This window comes from Ailuropoda melanoleuca, chromosome 6 (assembly GCF_002007445.2).
Source record: "Ailuropoda melanoleuca isolate Jingjing chromosome 6, ASM200744v2, whole genome shotgun sequence".
Lineage (NCBI taxonomy): Eukaryota > Metazoa > Chordata > Mammalia > Carnivora > Ursidae > Ailuropoda > Ailuropoda melanoleuca.
Genome location: NC_048223.1, coordinates 68,035,088 through 68,058,859, shown reverse-complemented (window position 1 = coordinate 68,058,859; position 23,772 = coordinate 68,035,088). Strand labels below are relative to the sequence as shown.

Here is a 23,772-nt window from a genome sequence, read left to right as displayed (position 1 = left end):
GCAAGGCAAGCCCAGCCCCAGTGACAAAGAAAGCCAGAGGAACCATTTTAGAGGGGGATAACTAGAGTGTAATGAAAATGCCTTTTAGATTTATGATATTCTCCCTTTTTTGAGCATACTGAATTTTTAATAGTAGAGGTAAGAGAGAAAAGAATAGAGAACATGAATTTGGCTGAATGATCAAACCTGAAATATATGGAAGAGATGAAGGAAAAAACGGGAAGAAAAGTGAAAGGACACAAGAAAACCTGCATAAGAAAAACAGGAAAAAATTTTACGATCTTAACAACTAGGGGTAATCCTTTTATTAAATACACTATTATTTTTTGTAGTTTTGACAGATCTTCTAGATGTGATGCACACTCTTAGAGAAAAATACGGTATTAAATCCCATTGTCATTGCACTAACAAACAGAATATACAAGTTGGAAATTTTCCTGCAATGAATGGTGTATCTCAAGTGAGTACAACTTTCTAATTATTCAAGTGAAACACATGGTTAAATTAATCAGCTTTCATATTTGAAATCCAATTTAGGACTTGGGTTTTGTGAACTTATGTTTCTATGTTACTATAGAAATATATCTACTACATTTAACTCTGAATAATTGAAAAGGTAGTATTTTAAAAGTTTGTTCTACCGTTACAGGTTTTACAGAATGTTCTTAATCACAGTAATAAAATTTCTCTGTGCATGCCTGAGTCTCAGGAGCAAAATAACCCTCAGAAGTCTGAGAGTAATGGCAACAGCAGCCCAGGGAGTGACGTAAGCACAGACAGCAAGTTAACTCCTCCAGAATCCCAGTCACCACTGCACTGGTTAGCAGATCTTGCAGAGCAAAAGTCCAGAGAGGAAAAAAAAGGTAAATATAATTACATATGTAATAGAGGACCATAATATAACCAACAATGTACATTAATGTATAATATTCACTTATTATAATGTACATTTGTCTTTTGCTTGCATTATGAATGGCTTAGATTCAGGAAAACATTTGTTTTCTATTGTTAGGAACTCAACCTTCCTATGATTGTATCAAAATTAGTTACAGAATCATTTGTGGATGAGCATATCACTAAAGCCACCAGGGCAGTAGATTTGTAACTTAAACTATACTTTCTCCCTGTCTTAGCTGTAGCATTTTTCATTTGTGACAGGTGCAAACTCAGCTACATGTCTGAGATATTGAGGAAGGCCTTTTCATATTCAAACTGTTTGACTCCATTTTGAAGGATCTAACCCATCCTCTGGTGTGTGTTCAGGTGAATAAATCACTAGTGCTACACTTTTTATCTCTCACTGTCAAATGTAGGGTCCCAGTTTTTTCTGTACTTTAGTAGCATGCTTAATTTTATTTGAATTTTGTAAATGTTGTATTTCAGAAAACAAAGAATTTGCCCTTGAAAAGCAAATTAAAGAAGAGAGAGAACAAGACAACCCTGATTCTCCAAATAGCAGAACATCACCTCCTGTGTCCCAGAATAATGAACAGGGCTCAACTTTACGAGATTTGCTGACCACGACTGCTGGCAAGCTACGTGTGGGTTCTACAGATGCTGGCATTGCCTTTGCCCCCGTGTATTCAATGGGAACTCCAGTGAGTAAGATGCCAGATTTTTGGTTTTCATACGGACCTTAAATTTAGATGATTTGGCTATGAGCTACACAAGAGATAGATGCAAATGAAATAAAATATACTTATTACTAGATATACTCCCAATTGCATTATAAATCTCATAGCTTAAAAGCTGGAAGTTTGGGGTTTTTTCCCCAAGGTGAAAACGGTTGGGGGGAGGGGCATTTAATGCCAGAAGAGCCCTAAGGGACTCCTTCAGAATTTGAAAATGATATATTTAGTAGGGGAAATAAATCACATGGTTAATGTTTTATTACTTAAAATATTTAGTAATCAGTTTTTGTTTTAATTATGCACCAGAAGAAAACAAGAAACCATAACTGCATAGGTAGGCATAAATTTTTAGTGATCTGTAAAAGTACATGGGAGATTCCACCCATCTATCTCTTCTGCCCTAGCCCTAAAATAATATAAAAGGCCACACTTAGACTTTCTGCGGACCTGATAGTTTCTCACGTAGAAGACCACCAAACTTCTGGTTCCTATCTGTTAGGAACAGTGTAAGGACTATAGATGCATATCCACTCACATGATTACATATTCTTGAAGGCACATAAAATGTTTGTGTTGGTTGTTTGCTGTGTTAGTAATAAACCAAAGTGAAAGTTTAAAGATGTATACATTTCCTCTCAAAATATAACTTTTTCCCTAATAGAGTGGTAAAAGTGGAAGGACTATGCCAAACATTCTTGATGACATAATTGCTTCAGTTGTTGAAAACAAAATTCCACCAAATAAAGCCTCTAAGATAAATGTAAAACCAGAGCTGAAAGAAGAGCCTAAAGAGAGCAAAAAATCACCCATGGAGGAAAACAATAAATTGTACAGTGATATACCACATTCTTGGATCTGTGAGCAGCATATTCTGTGGCTTAAGGATTATAAAAATACTAATAATTGGAAGCTTTTCAGAGAGTGTTGGAAACATGGACAAGTGAGTATTTTAAGCTGATTAGTGAAACTGAAACTGGTTGGATAGGAACAAAGGGGAAAGATAGTACGTAACACATTTGGAAGTAAGATATCAAAAACAAAAAGGTTATCAGAATTACTGTTTCTGAATTCTTATTTTTTGTCAGATTTATATAAATTAATAGGGAAGCACTGATTAATGTTGTATTTTTTAGCTATCAGTCAACAGACTTTTAAGAAAGCCATATTATTTACAAAATTTGGTACTTCCTTTTTTACATTTGTATTTTAGTCCAGTTAACAGATTCATATCTATAGAAGCATTTACCTCAGATTAATGAAATGTGTAGATCTTTTTGCCTTTAATGTTCATCCATAGATCATTTATTCATCAGATCTTGAATGACATATTTAATTCTGTTCAAATGAAAATGATTTTCTCTTTTACCAGAGTTTTCATAGAATGCTTGAGACACATTTCAGATGGCAGTATATTACATTAATGAAGAAATTGTGAACAAAACTAAAAATTTGCATGATTTAGTATTGTGTTGTTTTTTTCTTGCTTCCTGGAAAACATCGTTTGCATTTTATTTTACTTTCTTCATTGAACAGGTAGTTACTGAGCTCCTAATAAAATCTAGTCTTTGTGCTGGCTATTAAGGATATAAAAATGAGTAAGTTGTATGAAAATAAGTAAGATGAGTGAACTATTTAAGTGCAGTGGTTCTTAATCTTTTTAGGTCACTAATCCTTTTCACAATGTGAAGAAAACTTTGTTCCTTTCTCCCCAGAAAAAAATTCATACCCATGTAATGCACATACACAATATTTAGGTTCTTATTTCCTTTTTTTTTCCCCCCTTTGTTTTCTAGTTGGCTCCCCTTAAAGCCCTGATGCCATTGGCGGGTCATAATTTAGACCACTTGATTTGGTGTGTGCTTGAGCCGTCACATAATTATTTTAATAAGTACATTAAATATTCTGAGAACTTTGTTAAAGTGCTATAAAAACCCAAAAGAGGGAATGACTTGGCTAGAGTACTAATTTAGAAATGCTAGTCTGAATTGATGCCTCAGGGGTTAAGTGAAATTTTTCTAGATGTGAACAAGAGGTTGGAAATAAACAAAAGCATTAGGTGCTTGGGGAACTCTTAAGTAGTTTTGTTTGGAACATAGATAAAAGAGTTCTGTGGGAGAATGGTGAGAAATGGTAGTTACGGTTATGATTATGAAGGCCCTTTGTGTATTACACTAAGGAGTTTGAATTCTATCCTATAGATGATAGTTTTAATTGATGAGTCAAAGTAATCAGATTGACGTATTAAAATAACTGATAGCAAAGCAGATTGGAAGTTGAAATAGAGGAAAATAAGGCTATAGGCAAGGAATCAAAATAGGAAGGCTTCCAGTATTTTGAGAAGATGATGATGATGGTAGCCTAAGAATTCTGCTTGAGAATATTCTAATATACTAGATAATAACTTACCCCTCGTTTTTTAAACAATATGATTACCATTAGAAAGAGTGGCATAGGGCTTGATAGGAGTATTACTGGATAGCCATAATAGGGGCTGGGAATTAATACCTGAATTGTCAACAATAGTTAATTAATAGCTGAACCTGTTTTTAATAGTTGATCGTATTATTAGCCCGTTGAAGGGAAGTTTAATGGAGTGGTGCCCCAATAAGTAGTTAAGCAGACTTAAGGTGATTTTTGTTGTTTTTCTTTTTTTTTCGAGATATCTTTTGTGATAAGAACCCTGGCTAGAGGTTATTCTGCTCTGTAGTTCCCGAAATAATAATTATCTTAATGAAGTTTAAGATGACTTAATAAATATATTTTATAAGAGATTCTCAAGTCACAACTTTCTTTGTTCTCTATATCCCAGATTTTGCTTCTTTTAAAATAAAGGAATTGAAAAAACCCAAAACCTTGGGGATAGTATATCAGATTGTTGTAGAGGTTTTTTTACATCAGCATTGGAGTTTCAGAAGCTTTAAATCTTCAGTTGTTAGTTTTTGGGTTAGATAGCTGTGAGGGAATTCAAATTCATATGATTTCGTAGGAGAGATTTACTTTCAGGGAGACAGCCATTAAGCTTGAAATTTAATGTTTTGCCTGGTTGTTTAATATTTTTATTTATCATGATCCTTGTGGAGGTACAGAATGTGTGTATGTGTTTTAAGTGATACAAATTATGTTTTAATCTCAAGTCCTATATATGTATTCTATTAAAATCTTATATATATCACACATATAGATATAGAAGTAGGTTATGTTCTGCCTTCAAAAACTAGTCTATAAATAAAGCAGCCAAAAATCCATATTTATACTACCTAGAACTGAAATTTTTAGTGTAGCCTTTAAGACTTCTTTCCTGAAAATTTACTACATGTTAATTTTAATTTTAAAAAATGGCAGTGTATTTTACGTGGCATTCTCTCATTACCTGTTCTCTTTGACAGTATATTATGTACAGCTTTTCAGGTTAGGGACTATTTTCAGTAGTCCTTTTATTTTCACAATTTGTCATTAGTCCTGAAATTTAACATGTTATTTGTTTGTTGTATATGTGTATAAAATCGAATTTTGGAAGTGTCCATATACCTTTTAACTTACTTATCGATCTATCTATTTATTTATTTATAAGCCTGCAGTGGTTTCTGGTGTGCATAAGAAAATGAACATTAGCTTGTGGAAGGCGGAATCAATTAGTCTTGATTTTGGAGACCACCAAGCTGATCTCCTGAACTGCAAAGACAGCATTATTTCAAATGCCAATGTTAAGGAATTCTGGGATGGTTTTGAAGAAGTTTCAAGTATGTTGTTTTTTGTTTGTTTTACTGTTTTCTGAAACATATCCCCCCAAAATTATAAATTGCAAATATGACTTAACAGATTTTTAAACTTTGAAACTTCTAAATTATTTTGGCTAATGAAGAGACAGATACTTGGAAACAAGAGACTGCGTCTTATTCCTTGATTCCACCCCTAATTTATTTATACCATGTTTCTTTATATAGGGAATATTTTTGGCAATCCCATAAACCTTTGAGAATTATATAAGTTATGTAAAACACTTAGAAAATTAAAAGTAAAAATGTAAGACTAGTTTCAATAACAATTGTAAACATATTTTTAAAGAATATTTTTGCAATATTACAAATACCTGAATACATAAGGAATAAAAGTCCTAATACTATATAAGTACATAAGAAATTAAACTCAGTAAGCAAGCATTCATTAAATACCTACTGTACAACAATCGAGTCATTCATTTTACATCTCTTCCTTCCTCTTCAAACATTAATGAAAATTAAAAGGCAGAAATTACCTTTTAATAATAAACTGTGTTTTTTATAGAACGACAAAAAACGAAAAGTGGAGAAACAGTTGTTTTAAAATTGAAAGATTGCCCTTCAGGAGAAGACTTCAAGACTATGATGCCAACAAGGTACATGTTTTTAAAACTTGTTATTTTAATCCTTGGGTTTTTTAAATTGAGCTGAGATTATCCCCAGAAGTAGGATAAGGAACTACATATTTGACCTTCAGGCATTTTCCTTGCCAATTAAAAATAAATTAAGAACAAAACCCAATCTCTGTATTCTCAGCAGGATGAAGTCTTTATGTTAGGGCAGTAAAGGAGAGAATGCTAATATCAAAGGATGCCCGGTCCTGTTTAGGACCTCCCTTCTCTTGATGTTTTTAATTTGCTATGATTAGAGAAACAGAATTACAGGTTTAGTCAGTATCACTTCTGTTGTGTGCTTGTCCTTGTGTTAGGCATTGATTTAAACTTGAATGAAATCAAGGAAAGTGTTATTTGTCAGAACCCTTAAGGAAAGGTTGTATTAGGTTTCAAACAGCCTGAAAATTTTGTATATGAAGGCACCTAAGAATGTTAATCTGTATTCAAAAGAAGTCAATGTTGTTATTCTTCAGATACGAAGATCTTTTAAAAAGCCTACCATTGCCAGAATATTGTAATCCAGAAGGAAAATTCAACTTGGCCTCTCATTTGCCAGGATTTTTTGTACGCCCTGATCTAGGACCCAGGTTGTGCAGTGCCTATGGTGGGTATATATTTGCATTTCTGTGTACTTGGAATTACATGAAATTTTAACTTCTGTCCGATGATAAATTGTCTAGTGATTTTGAAGGCTCTACTAAATCCGTTTTTTAGTAATCCATTGAAATCTTTTTTTTTCTGTCAAACATTATATTAGAAATTAATAGCCAATATAGTTAAGTACTTGCTAATTCCTTGCAAAATATTTACTTCTTCTAGTAATTTGATTTTTGTGGAAATTTCTTGGATTGTGGCTCTTGAGGAGCAGGCTTTGGAGCAAGGAAACTAAAGCTCAAATTACAATTAACAAATTTTCCTCATAGAGCTGATTTTAGGGGGAATATCTAGGATATGTATTCAGTCAAATAAAATTTTATTTTATGCACAGGTGTAGCCGCTGCTAAAGATCATGACATAGGAACAACAAATCTTCACGTGGAAGTTTCTGACGTCGTAAATATTCTAGTCTATGTTGGCATAGCAAAAGGAAATGGCATTCTCTCAAAAGCAGGTAAAGAAACTTGAAGAATAGAGGTCTGTGGAATGAAATTGAATAACCACACACACTAGGATTTATTATATAGAATATCAGCCTCTGAGTAAACAGCAAAGATTGCAAAAAGAATTGCAGTGGATATAGAGATATTCTAATCTTTATTACTTTAAGAATGCTTGATTTACCTTTTTTTCAATATAGTAGAACTTTTAATTTTAAAAATTAGTATTTTTATTTGCTCCTTTCCTACCTTTAAATGTTCTGTCTGTGAAAATAAACTGTTAGGCTTACTTATAAACACTTTATTGGAGAATAGAAACTGGGTCCTGGGGTTCTGAGGATGATTAAGATTTGGTTTGTGCCTCAAACATTCTTCATTTTTTCCCCTCTACTGTCAGAGACAGAAGGGATCTTTTCTCCTAAGTAGATGTAACCATTCTGTCCATTGTATAGGTCTTAGATTCCATCCTCTGAATTTCTTTCCGAAACCTTGTTCCATCTGCTGTCGCCTTCTATGTAAATAGGTCTTTAAACTTTTCCTTTGCGCTAGTTATTTTCTTCAGAGTAGAAGTACACTCTAGACTATTCCTTCTTTCTCAGAAGAAAACCTTCATATCTAGTCTCCTTGCCACCATCCTATAGCTCCTGCCTTCATAACAAATTCTTTGCTGTCTTTGTCAGCTCTTACTCACATTTCAGTTCAATGCAAGTTGGCCTTATACCTGCTGCCTCACTGAAATTACTATTACTGCAGCCCTCACTAACATTCACAATTGGATAAGTGGTCTCGTGATTTCTTTCTGGTCTTCTTAATGCTTGCCCCTCTGAAGTAAATGGCACTGTTGTTAATCACTGCCTCTTCTTTACATACGGCCGTTAGCTTCTGTGATACTACTCCCCTAGTTCTTAACTAACCTTATAGAATCCCAGGCTTTCCTAGAGTCAGAGAATTTTTTTCTACCTTTTCTAGTTTACAGGTACTTCATATGAAATTCTGTGCATGACCCAGTCACCATGTACATCACCAGCTCTCTATCTGGAGCCAAGAATGTATCTAAAGCTTAATGACTAGGTGCTGAGGACATGGGGGTTCCTATAGTATTCACTCTACTTTTCTGTGTATTTGACAGCTTCCATAAAGCACAACCTAAATTCCCCCAAAACTAAAAACTCATACTGTTTCTCAGCTTCCTAAATTGACACTTTTCAAATCCCAAGGATTTGAGAGTCAGGCACACTTGGGTTGTAGTCCCAGCTCTGATACAGAAATGTGTGACGTGCGGTTCAGATTACTTATCTTTTCAAAGCCTGTGATGCCACAGAGTTAATGGTCTCTTTTGTGCCTCATTGCACTTTGTTCAAATCAGCGCCTATAGCATTTGTTCTACAAACAGAAGTTATGCCTGCTTTTCTCCTCCGCTAGTCTTTCATGTCCTTGAAGGCTGAGACTTCGTTATTCATCTTTGTTACTGCTCACCTCCCATCCCTCATTTATAGTATAGTATTTTGTCTTTTAAGAAAACATTCATCATTTTAATCCTGTGGCTGCCTTTATCTGAAGCTTTTGTCACTCCTTATAGATGATCACCAAAAAAGGGAGTGTTTAAAAAAAAAAAAATGTTGGGGCACCTGGGTGGCTCAGTCGTTAAGCGGCTGCCTTCAGCTCAGGTCATGATCCTAGTGTTCTGGGATCGAGCCCTGCGTCGGGCCCCCTGCTCAGCGGGAAGCCTGCTTCTCCCACTCCCCTGCTTGTGTTCCCTCTCTCACTGCCTAATAAATCAATAAAATCTAAAAAAGTAAAATAAAAAATAAAGTGTTTTAGGGTAAATGCTTAAAACAACTCAAGAAATACTGACCTACTTAAAGCATAAGCTTTTTCCTCCACCTGGAATGGCTCTTCTACGCACTTGTCTCCCTGGCAAATCCCTTCAAAGTGTAGCTTATGTTGTCATCTCCTCCTAGAGAGGCCTTCATTTAAAAAAAGCTTTCCCTACCCCAATAATCCCCCTCCTCCTTTTTTTTCCCTTAAGATTTTATATATTTACTTTGAGAGCGAGAGCATGGGCGGGGGGGAGGGGCAGAGGGAGAGGAAGAAGCAGACTCCCCGATGAGCAGGGAGCCTGATGCAGGGCTTGATCCCAGAACCCTGAGATCATTACCTGAGCCTAAGTCAGACGCTTAACTGACTGTGCCACCCAGGTGCCCCACCCCTCCTCTTTTTTTTTAATTCAAAGAGCAGTAAAATTTATTTATTTGGGGTTTTTTAAAGATTTTATTTATTTATTTGACAGAGAGAGAGCACAAGCAGGGGGAGCGGCAGGCAGAGGCAGAAGCAGGCTCCCTGCTAAGCAGGAAGCCCATTGCGGGACTCGATCCCAGGACCCTGGGATCATGACCTGAGTCAAAGCAGATGCTTAACTGACTAAGCCACCCAGGCACCTCAAAGAACAGTAAAATTTAAAGGAAAAAAAATTGGGGAATCATTCTGAGGTCGCCAATTTATAATTTTGCTAACACATAACACTTGAGAACTGAACCAGTCTTTGCATACCTTTTGTATTCCTATGATTGTTTTTACCGCACTGTGTGGTATTTTTATTTCCTACATTTATTAATACTCTCTTTTACTCGGTGAGGTCTTGACTGGGTCTTGTTTAACTCTATTCCCCAACATTCTAGGACAGTGCCTTGCATACATTGTAAATACTTAATGTCTGAATAAAGAAATCCTTGCAACCAACTTTAAACATAAAAAAGAATTTACTGTTACAAATTCGGAAACACCTGATGTATTCTTTGTAGCAAACAATAAATTTCTTTTACTCTCAAAAGAACATTTCTTTAAAATATTCACTGTAGTTGGGGCACCTGAGTGGCATTCAGTTAAGCATCCAGCTCGGTTTCCACTCAGGTCATGATCTCAGGGTCATGAGATTCAACCCCTCATCGGGCTCCACGCTGAGCTGGTGCTTGCCTGCTTAGGATTCTCTCTCCCCTTCTCCCTCTGCCTGCCCCTCACCCCCCAAAAATAACATAGAGGTTATGATCCTTGCCTAGTTTACTAGGTAGTTAGTAGTGGTCATGAAAGTCTTTTGTAAGTTATGAAATGCTGTATGAGTACACATCATTATTATGACAACCCCCTTGGGACAGGAGGAAAGTTGGTGAACAAGTTTGATTTAGAAACCCTTGAGTTTTTAATCTCTTGTTCCTTGGTTTGCAGAAAACAAATGATCTGGGAAAGTTACTGTTACTCTGTCCCTTGTTACACATGGTCAGTGTTTTCTCTTCTGTAACAGTTTACTGGATTTACTTCCTCTTTAAGAGTCGTGATCTAGTCAGGCACTATACTGTTCTAGTAGATCAATTCTAGGAAACTTGGGTTTCTGGTAGTTTTTACGGACCGATTTGAAAATATTCTCCTATGTTTCAGGAATACTCAAGAAATTTGAGGAAGAAGATTTGGATGACATTTTAAGAAAACGATTGAAGGACTCAAGTGAAATACCTGGTGCTCTGTGGCATATTTATGCAGGGAAAGACATTGACAAGATAAGGGAATTTCTTCAAAAGGTATAAATTTAGGTTGCAAATAGTTTATCTCTTTACCTTGAGCAAGGACTTAGTAATTTTTCAATGTAACCTCATTTAGCATTCAGGAATATAAGATCATTAAGTAATTTTTACTTCAAAAGAGAAGGGGACTTCTGACTGTTGTTAAAAGTCAAGAGCTCCTTTCTCTTGCTCCTTTTAAAGCCTGTTTTGTGTTGAGGTATTTGAATGGCAACTTCTTCTCAGTTGCTAGTGCTCTCCTGTCTCCTTAGGGTAACGAACTAATCTGTTGATGAGTCAGATGTTACCCTTGGTGAAAAGTGGTGAAAATTAATATTAATATGTCATAGAAACATCTAAAGAAGGTAGGATCTTTTTTTTTTATTCGATTAATAGTTTTGGCTGTTGACGTGGGCAGTAATTCTTCTTAACCACATCAATTGCTCTGTTATACTTATTTGAATAGACTGAAATTTTGAATAATCGTACCTTTAATTTAGTTGTTAGACACTGAATGAAACTGACATATTAATTTAGAATGGTTAGTTCAGTCCTTTGCTCAAATATTTGCTAAATCTGCATTTATAGTGATTTCTCTAAAGGGACCATCATTGCTGCTTTTCTTATTATACTTCATTTTCTTTCAGAAAGGACTTAAGGTTTGTCTCTGTGTTCAGTATGAAGTAAAGGACCTGTAGCTCTGTACCTCTGTCTTATCTCAGAATACCTACCAGTATTTTAACTTAAACTATTATAAATTATGCTTTTTAAAGCAGAATGATTATTTCACAGGTTAGTAAAAGGGTCCCTTGAAATTGATTTGTCAAAGATTAGAGGGTTAGCAATATAAAGGTATTTATCTTTGTACTTACATTTTTAAAAAAGCAAGATCAGGAAATGTTTAAGTTTGTACATACGGATAGTTTCGCTTTTGACAAAAAAGCTACTAAACTAAGCTTTTCCTAATCTCTGTGGTATACTTTTGAAACAATTGTAAGGAAGAAACCAAATGAATGGAAACTTCATGGTGGATGGAAGAGGTGAGAAGATGGTAGTATGATTTATTTTATTAACAGCATCTCAGTGTGCAATATTGTTTTAATATCCTTTGGCTTTTCAAATTGTTGTAGAACATTATTTTCTTTAACTTAAGCACATGCATTGTTCCATAAGATTCTAAGAACAAAAGATGGTTATTGTAAGGAAAATTGAAATTTAACTGAACAGAATTTACCATTTCCCTTACTTAAAATTGCAGCGTATATTTCAATTTTAATTCATATTGCAGATTTCAAAAGAACAAGGCCTTGAAGTTCTACCAGAACATGATCCGATACGTGACCAAAGTTGGTATGTGAACAAAAAGCTCCGCCAAAGACTATTTGAGGAATATGGAGTCAGAACCTGTACTCTCATTCAGTTCCTTGGTGATGCCATTGTGTTACCAGCAGGAGCACTTCATCAGGTACGTGAAAACTTATTTCTCACACATCTATTACTGAAGGAACTGATGTTGAAAAAGAAGTTGTTCTGACAAGTTAGAGAATGATCTGCACCCAGTTTGCTTTCATTAAGAAATCACTAAAATAGCTTTCTAGTGCTTGAAGAGATCTTACATAATTAAATGCTTTGAGAAATTGTTTCAGCGTGAGCCAGATTTCCATTTTTGTATTGTTTCCGGTTTAGTGGATCAAAATCTCATTTTTAAGACTTTTTATGGAGGAAAAAGAGATACTATATGTTCAGTTCTCAGTAGTGAGACTTAACACTTAAGTATTAAGACTTAAGAGATCACGTATTTTCTAAGGCACCAGATTGAGCAGAATGAAGTGTTGGCTAGACCATTCCATAATTCAGGCTTTTAGTGTAACTCCTGCCTTGTTAGTTTGCTAACAGCAGTAGCATGTCCAAAGGAAGATATGTAATTTTTATAGCTATTAATCCATAAAATTTAAAAACTAAAATAAACATGTTACCTTTGTTTCTGTGGCTTGACTATGTGGCACCTGGAAAAAAGGCATAGAAAGATAGTGGGCCTGGAGGATAGGGTTAAAAGCATACAGTGGATTCCTGTAAATAGACTGGAGCTACCACAGACCAGTTAGCCCTCATAGTAACAGAGTGTGCAGAGTAATCCCAAGAACCCCAAAAGCTAGTTTGCCTCAGTTGGTTCTCCACATTTTCTACCACCTGGTAGTTGAGATGTATCTGATATGTGTACCTTTTTTTTTTTTTTTTAAACCAAGGAATGTTTTTCACATTTTATATAACTGTGCAATTACTCCCTACACCATTATATAATAGCACAAATATTCCTTAAGTGATAATAGTTGCTTAGTTTTTAACATGTTAAGCTCAGGGTTAGATTTATCCTTCTTAGATATCAGATAGCATTTATGACAGTAAAATACAAACATCATAATAATTATACCTGTTTCACTGCCGTAACTTCTTGGAGAAAAAAATACATTAAATATATTAAGTTTAATGCATTATTTATATTAAATTGTTTTATTTTCCCATGGTCTTACCTGATCATTTCAGGGATGTTGTATCATGTATGATTCAAGTTCCCACATACCATTTTTTTGCCTTCTAGTGTCCTATCAGAAAAGAGCTGATCTATATGAAAATGTAAAACACCCTCAGTGGAGCAGCCTATTTAAGAGAATAGTACAGTCAATCTTTTTGTAAATAGAATTCTTTGATAATACAAGACAGGTTCCCTTGAAAATCCTAATAAATTATTTGACTTATCCAGTATCTATTTTCCTAAAGTTAAACTGGACAGTGCATTTTTTTAAATTGAGGTATAATTTTAGTGCATAGTTCTATAAGTTTTGACAAATACTTAGGTAACAACACAACAAAATACCAAACACCTGCATCACTCCTAAAAATTCCCTCCTGCCATTTTTTAGTCAACTTCTCCCATCTGACATTCCTACAACTACTTACGTTTTCCTCCTATAGTTCTGCCTTTACTAGAATGTCATATAATATGTAGCCTTTGAGTCTGACTTTTCTTTTAAAATATATAATACATTCAACATTCATCTATGTTGTTGTGTATACCAGTAGTTGGATTCTTTTTATTGCTGGGTAGTTGTTCATTATATAAATGTAACAGTTTTTTAAATCCATTCACTAATTGAAGAGTATTTGGGTGTTTTCCAGCTTGCGACAATATTAAGTAAAGCCACCAAAAAATTTGCATACAGGTTTTTCTGTGAACATTGATTTTCATTTCAGTTTGATAAATACCAAGTGATGGGATTTCCTGGTCATATAATAAATGTATGATTAACTTCACAAGAAACTGTCAGGTGGTTTTCCAAAGTGATTGTGCCATTTTCTATTCCCCAAAGTAGTGTATGTGATTTCTGTTTCCTCCGCTTGTTGTCAGTTTTGTTTTTAAACATTTGAATAGTGTGCATTGGTATCACATTGTAGCTTTAATTTACTTTTTCTTAATAACTAAGTATGTCTAGCATCTTTTCATGTGCTTATTTGCCATCATCTATGTATCTCTTTTGGTAAATCTGTGTGTTCAAATATTTTATACATTTTGAAGTTGGATTTTCTTTCTTCTAAGTTTTGAGTGTTCTTAACTACTCTACTTTATAAGCCCTTTATCTGATATATGCTTTGCAAATATATTGTCCTGATCTGTGACTTGTCCTTACATTTTCTTAATGGTGTCTTCCTAAGAGAAGTGTTTTATTTTTTTAATTTATTTTTTATTTTTTTAATTATGATACGTTATTCACCATACAGTACATCATTAGTTTTTGATGTAGTGAAGAGAAGTATTTTAATTCTGTTGAAGTTCAGGTGATCAATTTTTTTCTTTTATGTATCATACTTTTCTTGTATATCCAGAATTGCTGCCTAGCCCCATATAGCAAACGTTTTCTCTTACATTTTCTTCTAGAAGCTTTTTTGTGGTTAGTTTTAAATTTAGATCTGTAATCCGGTTTTAGTTGATTTTTGTACATTGTGCAAAGTATGGACCAAGGTCCGATATATATATATATATATATATTTTTTTTTTGGTATGGATAGTTTAGTTGTTCTAGGCTATTTTCAAAGAATTTTTTATTTTGAAATGTAATATAGTGATACGATTTTTAAGAATCTAAGTAGTACAAAAGGGTTCACGGTAAAAATTCAGTCTTTTTCTCACCTTTGCCCCCAGTTGCCCTCCTTCAGAAGCAATCCCTGTTTACCACAGAGATTCCATGCCATGTACGTGTCTCTCTCTGTTGCTTTTTTTGTGGGTAGAGAGCCATGTTTTCTCAAAATAGTAGGCACAGTGATCCTCTTAAAAAGTTTAGCTCACATAACATTGCTCAAAGCTTCACAAGGCCCTAAATGATCCGTATTTATATCCTGTCCATGCCCTCATGTGTACACACACATAACCCCCTTCACTGTCTTTCTTCCCTCCTTCCCTCCTTACTTCTCTCTGGCCCCCCAGCTCTCTCTGTGGTTTTCACATACACCGTGCAAGTGTCCATCGCAGGGCCGTGGTGCTTGCTAATCCTCTGGCCCAGAATTCTTCTTTCAGATATCTCTAAGACTTCCTTCTTCACATTCTTTAAAGGTTTGTTTGCTCAGATGTCACGTTTCTCAGGGGGGTCTTCCTTAACACCCTAGTTTTAAAGTGCAAATTGTGTCCCCAAATTTCCTGTCATCTTCTCTGCTTTATTTTCCATTTCAATCATCACCTTCTAACATTATTCATAATTTATTTACTTTGTTTATTGTCCTCTAATCCACACTGGAATGTAAGGTTCACAGGGACAGAGTTTTCTGTGTTTTTCATTGCTCTCTCCCATGTTTAGAATAATGCACTTAAATATTTGTAAGTCCTGACAGCCTGAAAATATGTTCTCATACACAACATATTTTTACACAAGTACAGATGAAAACAAAGTTATGACTTTACATAATTTATATATATTGTGCTCTTTGTACAAACATGTAAATTTTGGCCTCTTCTTAAATGTGTCTTCTGGCTACTTCAGAAAGTTTACTTAGGTTGGAATCTAACTTCCAATTACGACTATATACATAAGTGCATAGGAAAACATGCTTTCTTTTGAGGTATATAGAAATATCACTTACATTCTAGAGAGCAAATTTCATCATAGATTTCTAGAGTATAAAAGATGTTATACTTAAATACAGCATGTATAACCTAGATTGGCAAATTCTATTCTGAGCTCTGCTACTAACTTGCTGAGTGTTCCAAGACCACTCTGCTGCATATCTTGGCATAGAATTGCCAGCTATAAGCACAAAAATTTCTGTCTTCTTTTCCTTATGTGGTGTGATAATGACAGCATGGTTATGTGTACTCTGTTGAAAGAGTGTTGTCCATGACTCAGAAGTGATGATAATGTGGTTTTGAGAGAGAATTAGAAGGAAGTAAGAACTCTCTGTTCACAATATTAATTTGGATTTGAGATGTATTATTATTTCCAACTTAGTCCTTAGAGGTCCTGAAACTCTTTGAGGAACACACTTCAAAAACCATTGCAAATACAAAGGCCTTGCAAACCCAAGGCACCTAATCAAAAAATGGTTTTGACCAGATATGATACATTTTATTCTGGTTTGTCAGCAGGGAGCACTTTTGAGAAGCCACACTGAGGGAAAGTATCATAGCCACAATCCTCCATATATTAAGAACAATTGCAGGCTTAATCTGGCAAACATGAGTGAATCTGTGAAACCCCAGTATATCAGTAGATGGAGCAGGTGGACCCTGCCCTCCAGGATTTGCTTTGTCTTAGCTCTAGTACCCTGATGTTCTCAGTGGCCTTCATTTCATTCATGCATTCATTCATTCATTTTATTTTAAAGATTTTATTTATTTGAGAGAGAGCAGGGAGAGGGGTAGAGGGAGAAGCAGACTCCCCACTGAGCATGGAGCCTGACACAGGGCTAGATCTCAGGACCTGAGATCATGACCCTAGCTGAAGGCAGATGTTTAACTGACTGAGCCACCCAGGCACCCCAGTGGCCTTCGTTTTAAACAGCAACAATTTTTTTTTAAGCCACAAAATCTTTAGGATAAAATTGTGCTTAACTGCTTATCTTAATTGATTATGTTTGCTCACTCATAGTTTATAATATTGCTAAGTTGTGAATTTTCTGCATTCATAATGCTAAAAGGACTTTGGCAAAATCTTTCACTCTTAAGTTCTCATAAGTCAGTATGTATATGACATTCACAGTGTCAAGGTGATAACCTTCCTACTGTCAACACAAAGAGTTACATTTTCTTAACATTACCTATTTATGATTACAATTGATCCTGTGGACAAGTATGAATAAGAGAGTCTGTCAAGGAAGTGAAATGTAAATAAATCAAGGATAGTTGAAAAAAGGGATTGGTGGAATGGGAAGTTCAAATGGGTTCTACTTTTAAGACTGAACTTTGTCTCTTCAAACTAACCTGTAAGCCTTTAAGCAAAATATTATCAGGTTGAGGTCATCAGAAAGCATAATAGCATTTTTAAGCACTAATAAAAGTCACAGTTCTAAAAGTGATTTTAAAACAACCATGAACTGGCAAAAACTGACAGAATCAACTTTTTTTAGAACTCTGGAATCTAATCCAAATATACATCAATTGGGAGACTGTTCAGTGAAGAAAAGGGCAGCTGACTTGGGGCATTTAAGGAAATCTCTGGCAGGTCACTGGCTGACCACTGAGATAACAGAACAGAGACTTCAGTGATCACACCCAACAAGGAACACAGCCTTTGCAAGAATAGTGTGGAAGAGTCACAAAAGAAATGGATGACTGCAGCCTTGTCTGACAGAAGCAAACCCTGAGGCAGAGAGAGAATCTGATTTTCAGTAACCACATTATAATGTTCAGGTGTCCAGTTTTCAGCAAAAAGTTTTAAGATATACCTAGAAACTATAAAGTATGTCTATTCATAGGGGAAAACAGTCAGAAGAAACTGTCCCTGAGGAAGCCAAGACATTGGACTTACTAGACATAGACTTTATGTCAGCTGTCTTAAATGTACCCAGAGAGCTAAAGGAAACTGATAAAGAAGATCAGGAAGATGACATATGAACAAAATTAGAATATTGATGAAGAGACAAATTATAAAACAGTAGAGCTAGACATGCTCAAAGAAAGGTACACACCAAAACTTTTGAAGGACTTAATCCCCATGGCATGTTCACATAAGTGGAAGACATAACAAGATAGGACATTTGGAAACTATGCTGGTGTGACTGAGTTAATATAGGACCATAAAGCATCTGTTAGACAAGATGTTACAGGAGCTGGGCTCCTGTTGGCTTGCCATTTGTTGGCTGGTTTATCTTGGAACAGGCACTGAACTTCTTATCCATAGTTTCCTGCTCTGTGAAATAGAGCATCTGTTCTAGAGACACAGTCAAGATCCAGTGAGCCTGTATAGCAGTGCTGAAAATGTGAGGCATCACTGTGTTCATCTTGCAGAGGAACCGACAGCCTAATGATTAAAGGAAGAGAATGTTTATATATGTTACCAGGTTATCAGTAGAGGGACAGTGCTTGACCTAAGGAAACTTGCAGACTCGAGCAGCTGTTCAGACATTGCCCAGAGGAGGAATTTCAGGGCCTTTGGAATCCATCACTCTATTGTTAGATTTTTTTTCTCTATTCCCCACTTATTTTCTTCTTCTCATGCCTCCCAATTAAACTTAATTTCATCATTTTAAAATTAGAAATAGTGTAGTGGTGCCTGGGTGGCTCAGTTCGCTGAGTGTCCAGCTCTTGATTTCAGCTCAGGTCCTGATCTCAGGGTCGTGTGTTGAGCTCTGCGCTCAACGTGGAGTCTGCTTGTCCCTCTCCCTCTGTTTCTCTCTCTCTCCCAAGTAAATAAATAAATAAAATCTTTTTAAAAAATTAGAATTAGTGTAAATGCTTAGTTTTCAGTTATTTATCCTTTCCCAGGAATATTATGATATCCTTTCAATTATCACTAGAAGACAACCTAGAATGTCATAAAATCCAGACTGGATCAGCTTGGTCCTTTCTGTGTCATTATACTAAGCGTTAAGAGAAAACAGTTCCAAGAAATAGTGAAGTACTAAGTCAGTTTGTACATGGTGTACAAAGAACAGACAAGACTGTTGACTGGCATCTTGTGAAAACCATTTATTTAGTCAGGGGAGGAACAACTATTGAGAACAGTGGTACTGATGCCACTGGAGCCTGAAGGTTTACTTTAGTTGGTTAATTTGAGAAAAGCACACGTAAAATCCTCGGGTAGTTCTAAAACTATTGTGAGTGGTAGATCTATTTGGAACTACAGTTTTCATCCCCGTTCTTCACAAACTGAATTTCATTTCTTTTGCTTTCATTTACTTTCTGTTGTAAAAGTTAATGGTGAGGGGCATCGGTTAAACGTCCAGCTCTTGATTTTGGCTCAAGTCACGATCTCAGGCCCCGACCAAGTTGAGCTCCACGCTCAGTGGGGAGTCTCCTTGAGATTCTCTTCCTCCCTCTCTCCCTCTGCCCCTCCCCTCCTCTCTGTCTCTCTCAAATAAATAAATCTTTAAAAAAAAAAAAAAAAGGTAACAGTGAAATGACCCAAATACTCAAAGCCAAAGGAGCAGCAACAAATATCAGATTCTTTGCACTGAATGGTAAAGCAGACACTTTCCAGTTAGCTTTTTTTTTTTTAAAAGTAACACCAAAAAATCACCTTGACTAAATTGATAATTTTGGATCTGATTATCAGCCTCTCTGAAGGATTCCTGGAAAAGTTCTGTTCTTTCCATCATTTAAAAATATTCCATGTCGGTGTGCCTGGGTGGCTCAGTCACTAAGCATCTGCGTTCGGCTCAGGTCATGATCCCAGAGTCCTGGGATCGAGCGCCGCATCGGGCTCCCTGCTCGGCAGGAAGCCTGCTTCTTCTCCCTCTCCCACTCCCCCTGCTTGCGTTCCCTCTCTTGCTGCCTCTGTCTCTGTCAAATAAATAAATAAAATCTTAAAAAAAAAAATTCCATGTACAAAGTCCCTCTGCATGAAAACTTTTCAGTGATGTAACTCTCATATAAGTATAGTGTTCTGCTTTGAAATGCATTTGATGTTTTGGAGAAAATAAGTTCTCTGGTATTCCTGCCTCCTAAAATTGATTTTTACTGTTTTTGTTTTGGGAATAGGTACAGAATTTTCACAGCTGTATTCAGGTAACTGAAGACTTTGTGTCCCCAGAACATCTTGTACAGTCATTTCATTTAACACAGGAACTGAGACTTTTGAAGGAGGAAATCAATTATGATGATAAACTACAGGTAAGAGACAAGCTTTCTAACAAGCTCCTGCTCTACATGCCTTTTCTATTCAGAAATAGGATACCTGCAGAACAGCTTAGGTCATCACTGCCTAGTCTGTCACATTTGGATAACAACCACAGGCTAACAATATGCGTTTAATTGTTTGAATTTTAGTGGCCCTTATCCTAACTTTCAACCATGACATTTGTTTTTCTTGAATTTGGCTTTCTTTCATTAAGAAAAAAAATTTTTTTAATATAGCAATATTCATTTGTTACTTTATCTCCAGCTGAAGTGATTAGAAATACCAACATCTCTTTCAGGTTAAAAATATACTGTATCATGCGGTCAAGGAAATGGTGAGAGCTTTGAAGATACATGAAGATGAAGTAGAGGATATGGAAGAAAATTAGGTGTGGTCCAGTTTGATGTTTTTAGGCCATTGAACTGGAATTTCTCTCGAACGATGACATGTATGCACATCAACTTAAGCTTCATAAAACCATCAGTGCCAAGAAATTCTCTTTTGTAGTAATTACTTGTTACTGATACCGCAGCAGTATGGCATACATCACAGCTCCTGTGATTCAATGTTAGTTATGAAAACAAGCTAAATTTAAAAAGCAGCGCTTCATAGCTGTTTTTGTATTATAGTGTATATGAAGTTTGTGAAAATGCCAGATTTAAAATGATGTATTTATTTTTGAAAAAAAAAAACCCACAAAATTCTATGCTATATTGTTGATCAAGTGTAAATGTGACCTTGTACAGTTTACTAAAATAACTGATATTTTTCACTACATTGAGACAGTTACTGTGAGAATAGGACACAAACACCAGCTATTGCCTGCATTTGGGAAATTGCTGAATCGCACAGCATTCATGTCATAATCAGAAAATTACTGCCAAATAATTGTAAAATTTGTAAAATATGAAGTATATAAAGTAGATACTAAATACGGACACTTCAATATTTTGTTGAAGCTATTGACTGTACAATTAAACATTTTCAAAAGGTGTAATTTATTTAAAATTGTCTCATTTTGGTAAAATTTATGTGAACTTTTAAAGCTAAATATTAAACTTAATATGCTATGTAAATATATACATATATACATTTAATGATGTATTTTTTTAAAACATTGGCTTGCTTTTATTTGTTAAAAGTGCAAGTGTTACATATGGCTTTGTACATTAAAGTTGAAGGGGTTTTACATTTTCCATTAAAAGGACTTTATCAGAAAATGGCTTGTTCCAGAGTTCTTCCTCTTTTGACATACATACCACTGGGGGTTCATCATCATCATAACTACTAACATTTTCTTATGATACAGTATTCTTTTCTGGAACATTTTTCCTTTGTTTTATAAGTTTCCAGCTTTTCCACAGATTTTATGAGCCATCATCGCTTCTCACCCTTTTGGCTAAAATCAAGTGTAGGTTTTGTGAGCCATCATAAGTGTCTCAATAATAACTTGGCCTGTGGCCCAACTAAAGAAAGGAATACAGGTAACTCCCATTTGTTATTTATGAACACATTTTCATTGAAAGAAGAACTCATACATGAATTTAAAAAGCCATGATTATGAGTGTATGTGATTAATTTCAAGTAAGTGTTTTTCATAGCAGAGATAGCTGATAATACAGTTTTGTGGGTGGGAGGAAGGCAGGCGAAATAGCGGCAGGAAAGAGACTAAAGTCAGCCAGCCCCTGCTGAATATGAGTTCTGTCAGGAAATTTGCTTTAATTTGAAGTCTTGGCTTTAATAGCTGTTACCAGTTGGTTGCTTTGAGGTTCACATAGCCTTAACGATTTGAATGCTCCCGGAAATACATAGTCCTCCACTGACACCTGCAGGATATGGAGGGGACAACCTTTTATTTTCATCTGAAGGCACATAGTTTAAAAGAAAAAAGGAAGCAGCCCAAGTTGTGACCTTGTAAGTTGCTTAGTTTTCCTCCTGTTGTTTCTGTCTACCATTTTTAGCTCTGTGTGAGCTATTTATTATATCCCCTTCTACTCCAGGCAGGATGCAGCCAGGAATGTGAGCAGTTAACATTTCACATTAATGCCCCACGTGACACAAAAGTTAATGGGATGGATGATGACTACTTGGCTAGAAAAGTTGGGCTGAGGAATAGTCCAAATGATTATGTGAATCTTCTTTTGTAAGTTTTTGACTTTTTAATACTTTTCTTCAAAACATGTTTCATTGCATTTAAAATGGTACTTTTTGCTTAACACTTTCAAAAGTCCTATCTGATTTAATTTTGTTGTGAAATTAATTTCAAGCCCAAGATTTTAATTCTGGAGTAGACTGCCTGCTGGTCCCCTAAAGTCTGCCAAGAACCCAAAGTCTTATGCTGATTTTCTTCCAAATGGTTTTGCTGCTTTGGCTGTTGTTTGAGCCACCTCGTTAACCATACTACAACCCCTACAGAACAGTGGAAACTAAGGCAGTGTGGCTTCTCTCAGAGCAAACTCATCTGATGAGAGTGTTCTTTCTATCCATGGTCTGAATTCCGTGCTAGGGACTTAATTCTTGGTAAGGCAGGGTGGAGAGAATGGACTACAATGCTTACCTCATTAAAGACATTTGACTTTTTGGAAGGCTGGGAGTTGTGTTACTGATCGTATTGCTGATCAGTTGCTCCCTGATGGAGCAGGTCCTCTGACCATTTACCCTGTTCCCTCCGTCCTTTTGGTTGCCTCAGATGCTTCTCACACATGAAACCACCTGAGCATGTCTGTTTCCTCCTGATTGTGATAGAGTAAGTGATAAATGTGTAGAATAATCTGGAAAGCTTCGAGGAGACTTTATATAGGGAAACTAGTGCTGAATATTTAGGTTCCTCCCATTTTACTGTTATTTGGACCTGAATATGAATACCTTTTCCTGACCAATAAATTACATGAGTCCAAATCCATTTCTCTTCTACCAACACGTTCTGGGATTGCAACACCCATAAAATGTCTAGTTTCTTGTTACTTCCCTTTGGTAGATGGAATATTAATGCTATCTGTGTACGATTAATGAGTTTCAGAAGAAAAATGTGCTCTCATACCTTTACTTTGTTTGTTCTGTGTGCACACATGCTGTAGATACAGAGATGTAAACTTGGCATGTTCTGTCTCTAGATGCCAACCTATCGAAGATACTCTGTCAGACAAGGTCAGGAATGTTGGCCACGGAAGAGGAAAGAAAAAGATGACTCAGTTTTCTACAACTATACTGAGCACTATGAACTGGGGTAGAGCAAGTGGCCAAGATTCAGACTCAACAGTAATCTCAATAGTGACACCTTGAAACTATATGGAAGGCATAGGAACTGAGGAGTATATAAAGTACTTTGGCTCTCATAGTAATCAACCTAGTTCTTTTAAAGAAAGCAAAGTGACTTTCAAACAAAAATGAAATGTAGGCGAGCTCCAGGTCACTGGCTGCATATGAAGTGGGTTCCCTTCCTGACCGGGAAGATTTTCACAGCTGACTTAAGCTGTTCACTCAGTTCTCTGTAAATAAGCCAACGAGTTGCAATTAAGACTGGAGGATTGCCTGTCTTTTCTATGTCTTGACATGTCTTTGAAAAAGACCTCAGCCCTGGGGTCAGTGGAGGGGCAAATCAAGAATGGTGTGTCATATGTGTGGGTCACAGCTGGACTCCATTTTGAGAGGAGGTACATTCTGAGGACAAATGAGTCCCAACAATGCTCTCCTCACCCCTAGTCTTTGACCCCAGATTTGACAGACGCTAAAAGATTTGGATAGCTGGGTCAGTGAACAAATCAAAATGACGAAGCA

At 35.9% G+C, this 23,772-nt stretch overlaps 1 protein-coding gene across 8 annotated transcripts in view; it reads left to right on the top strand.

Moving 5' to 3' along the window:
* Window positions 1-21,215, top strand: part of JMJD1C (jumonji domain containing 1C) — a 272,649-nt gene extending 251,434 nt beyond the window's left edge. For 5 of the 8 annotated variants that reach the window (XM_011230261.3, XM_011230260.3, XM_034662581.1 and 2 more), the window contains 12 exons: window positions 333-460; window positions 650-863; window positions 1,384-1,598; window positions 2,293-2,571; window positions 5,203-5,371; window positions 5,916-6,006; window positions 6,498-6,628; window positions 7,013-7,135; window positions 10,554-10,693; window positions 11,961-12,137; window positions 19,857-19,988; window positions 20,294-21,215. In XM_011230261.3, the coding sequence (XP_011228563.2) occupies window positions 333-460; window positions 650-863; window positions 1,384-1,598; window positions 2,293-2,571; window positions 5,203-5,371; window positions 5,916-6,006; window positions 6,498-6,628; window positions 7,013-7,135; window positions 10,554-10,693; window positions 11,961-12,137; window positions 19,857-19,988; window positions 20,294-20,383 (1,889 nt within the window). In that variant the 3' untranslated portion in view covers window positions 20,384-21,215. The other 3 variants (XM_034662580.1, XM_034662585.1, XM_034662584.1) reach the window with 3 other exon arrangements.
* The last annotated feature ends 2,557 nt before the right edge of the window (window positions 21,216-23,772 follow it).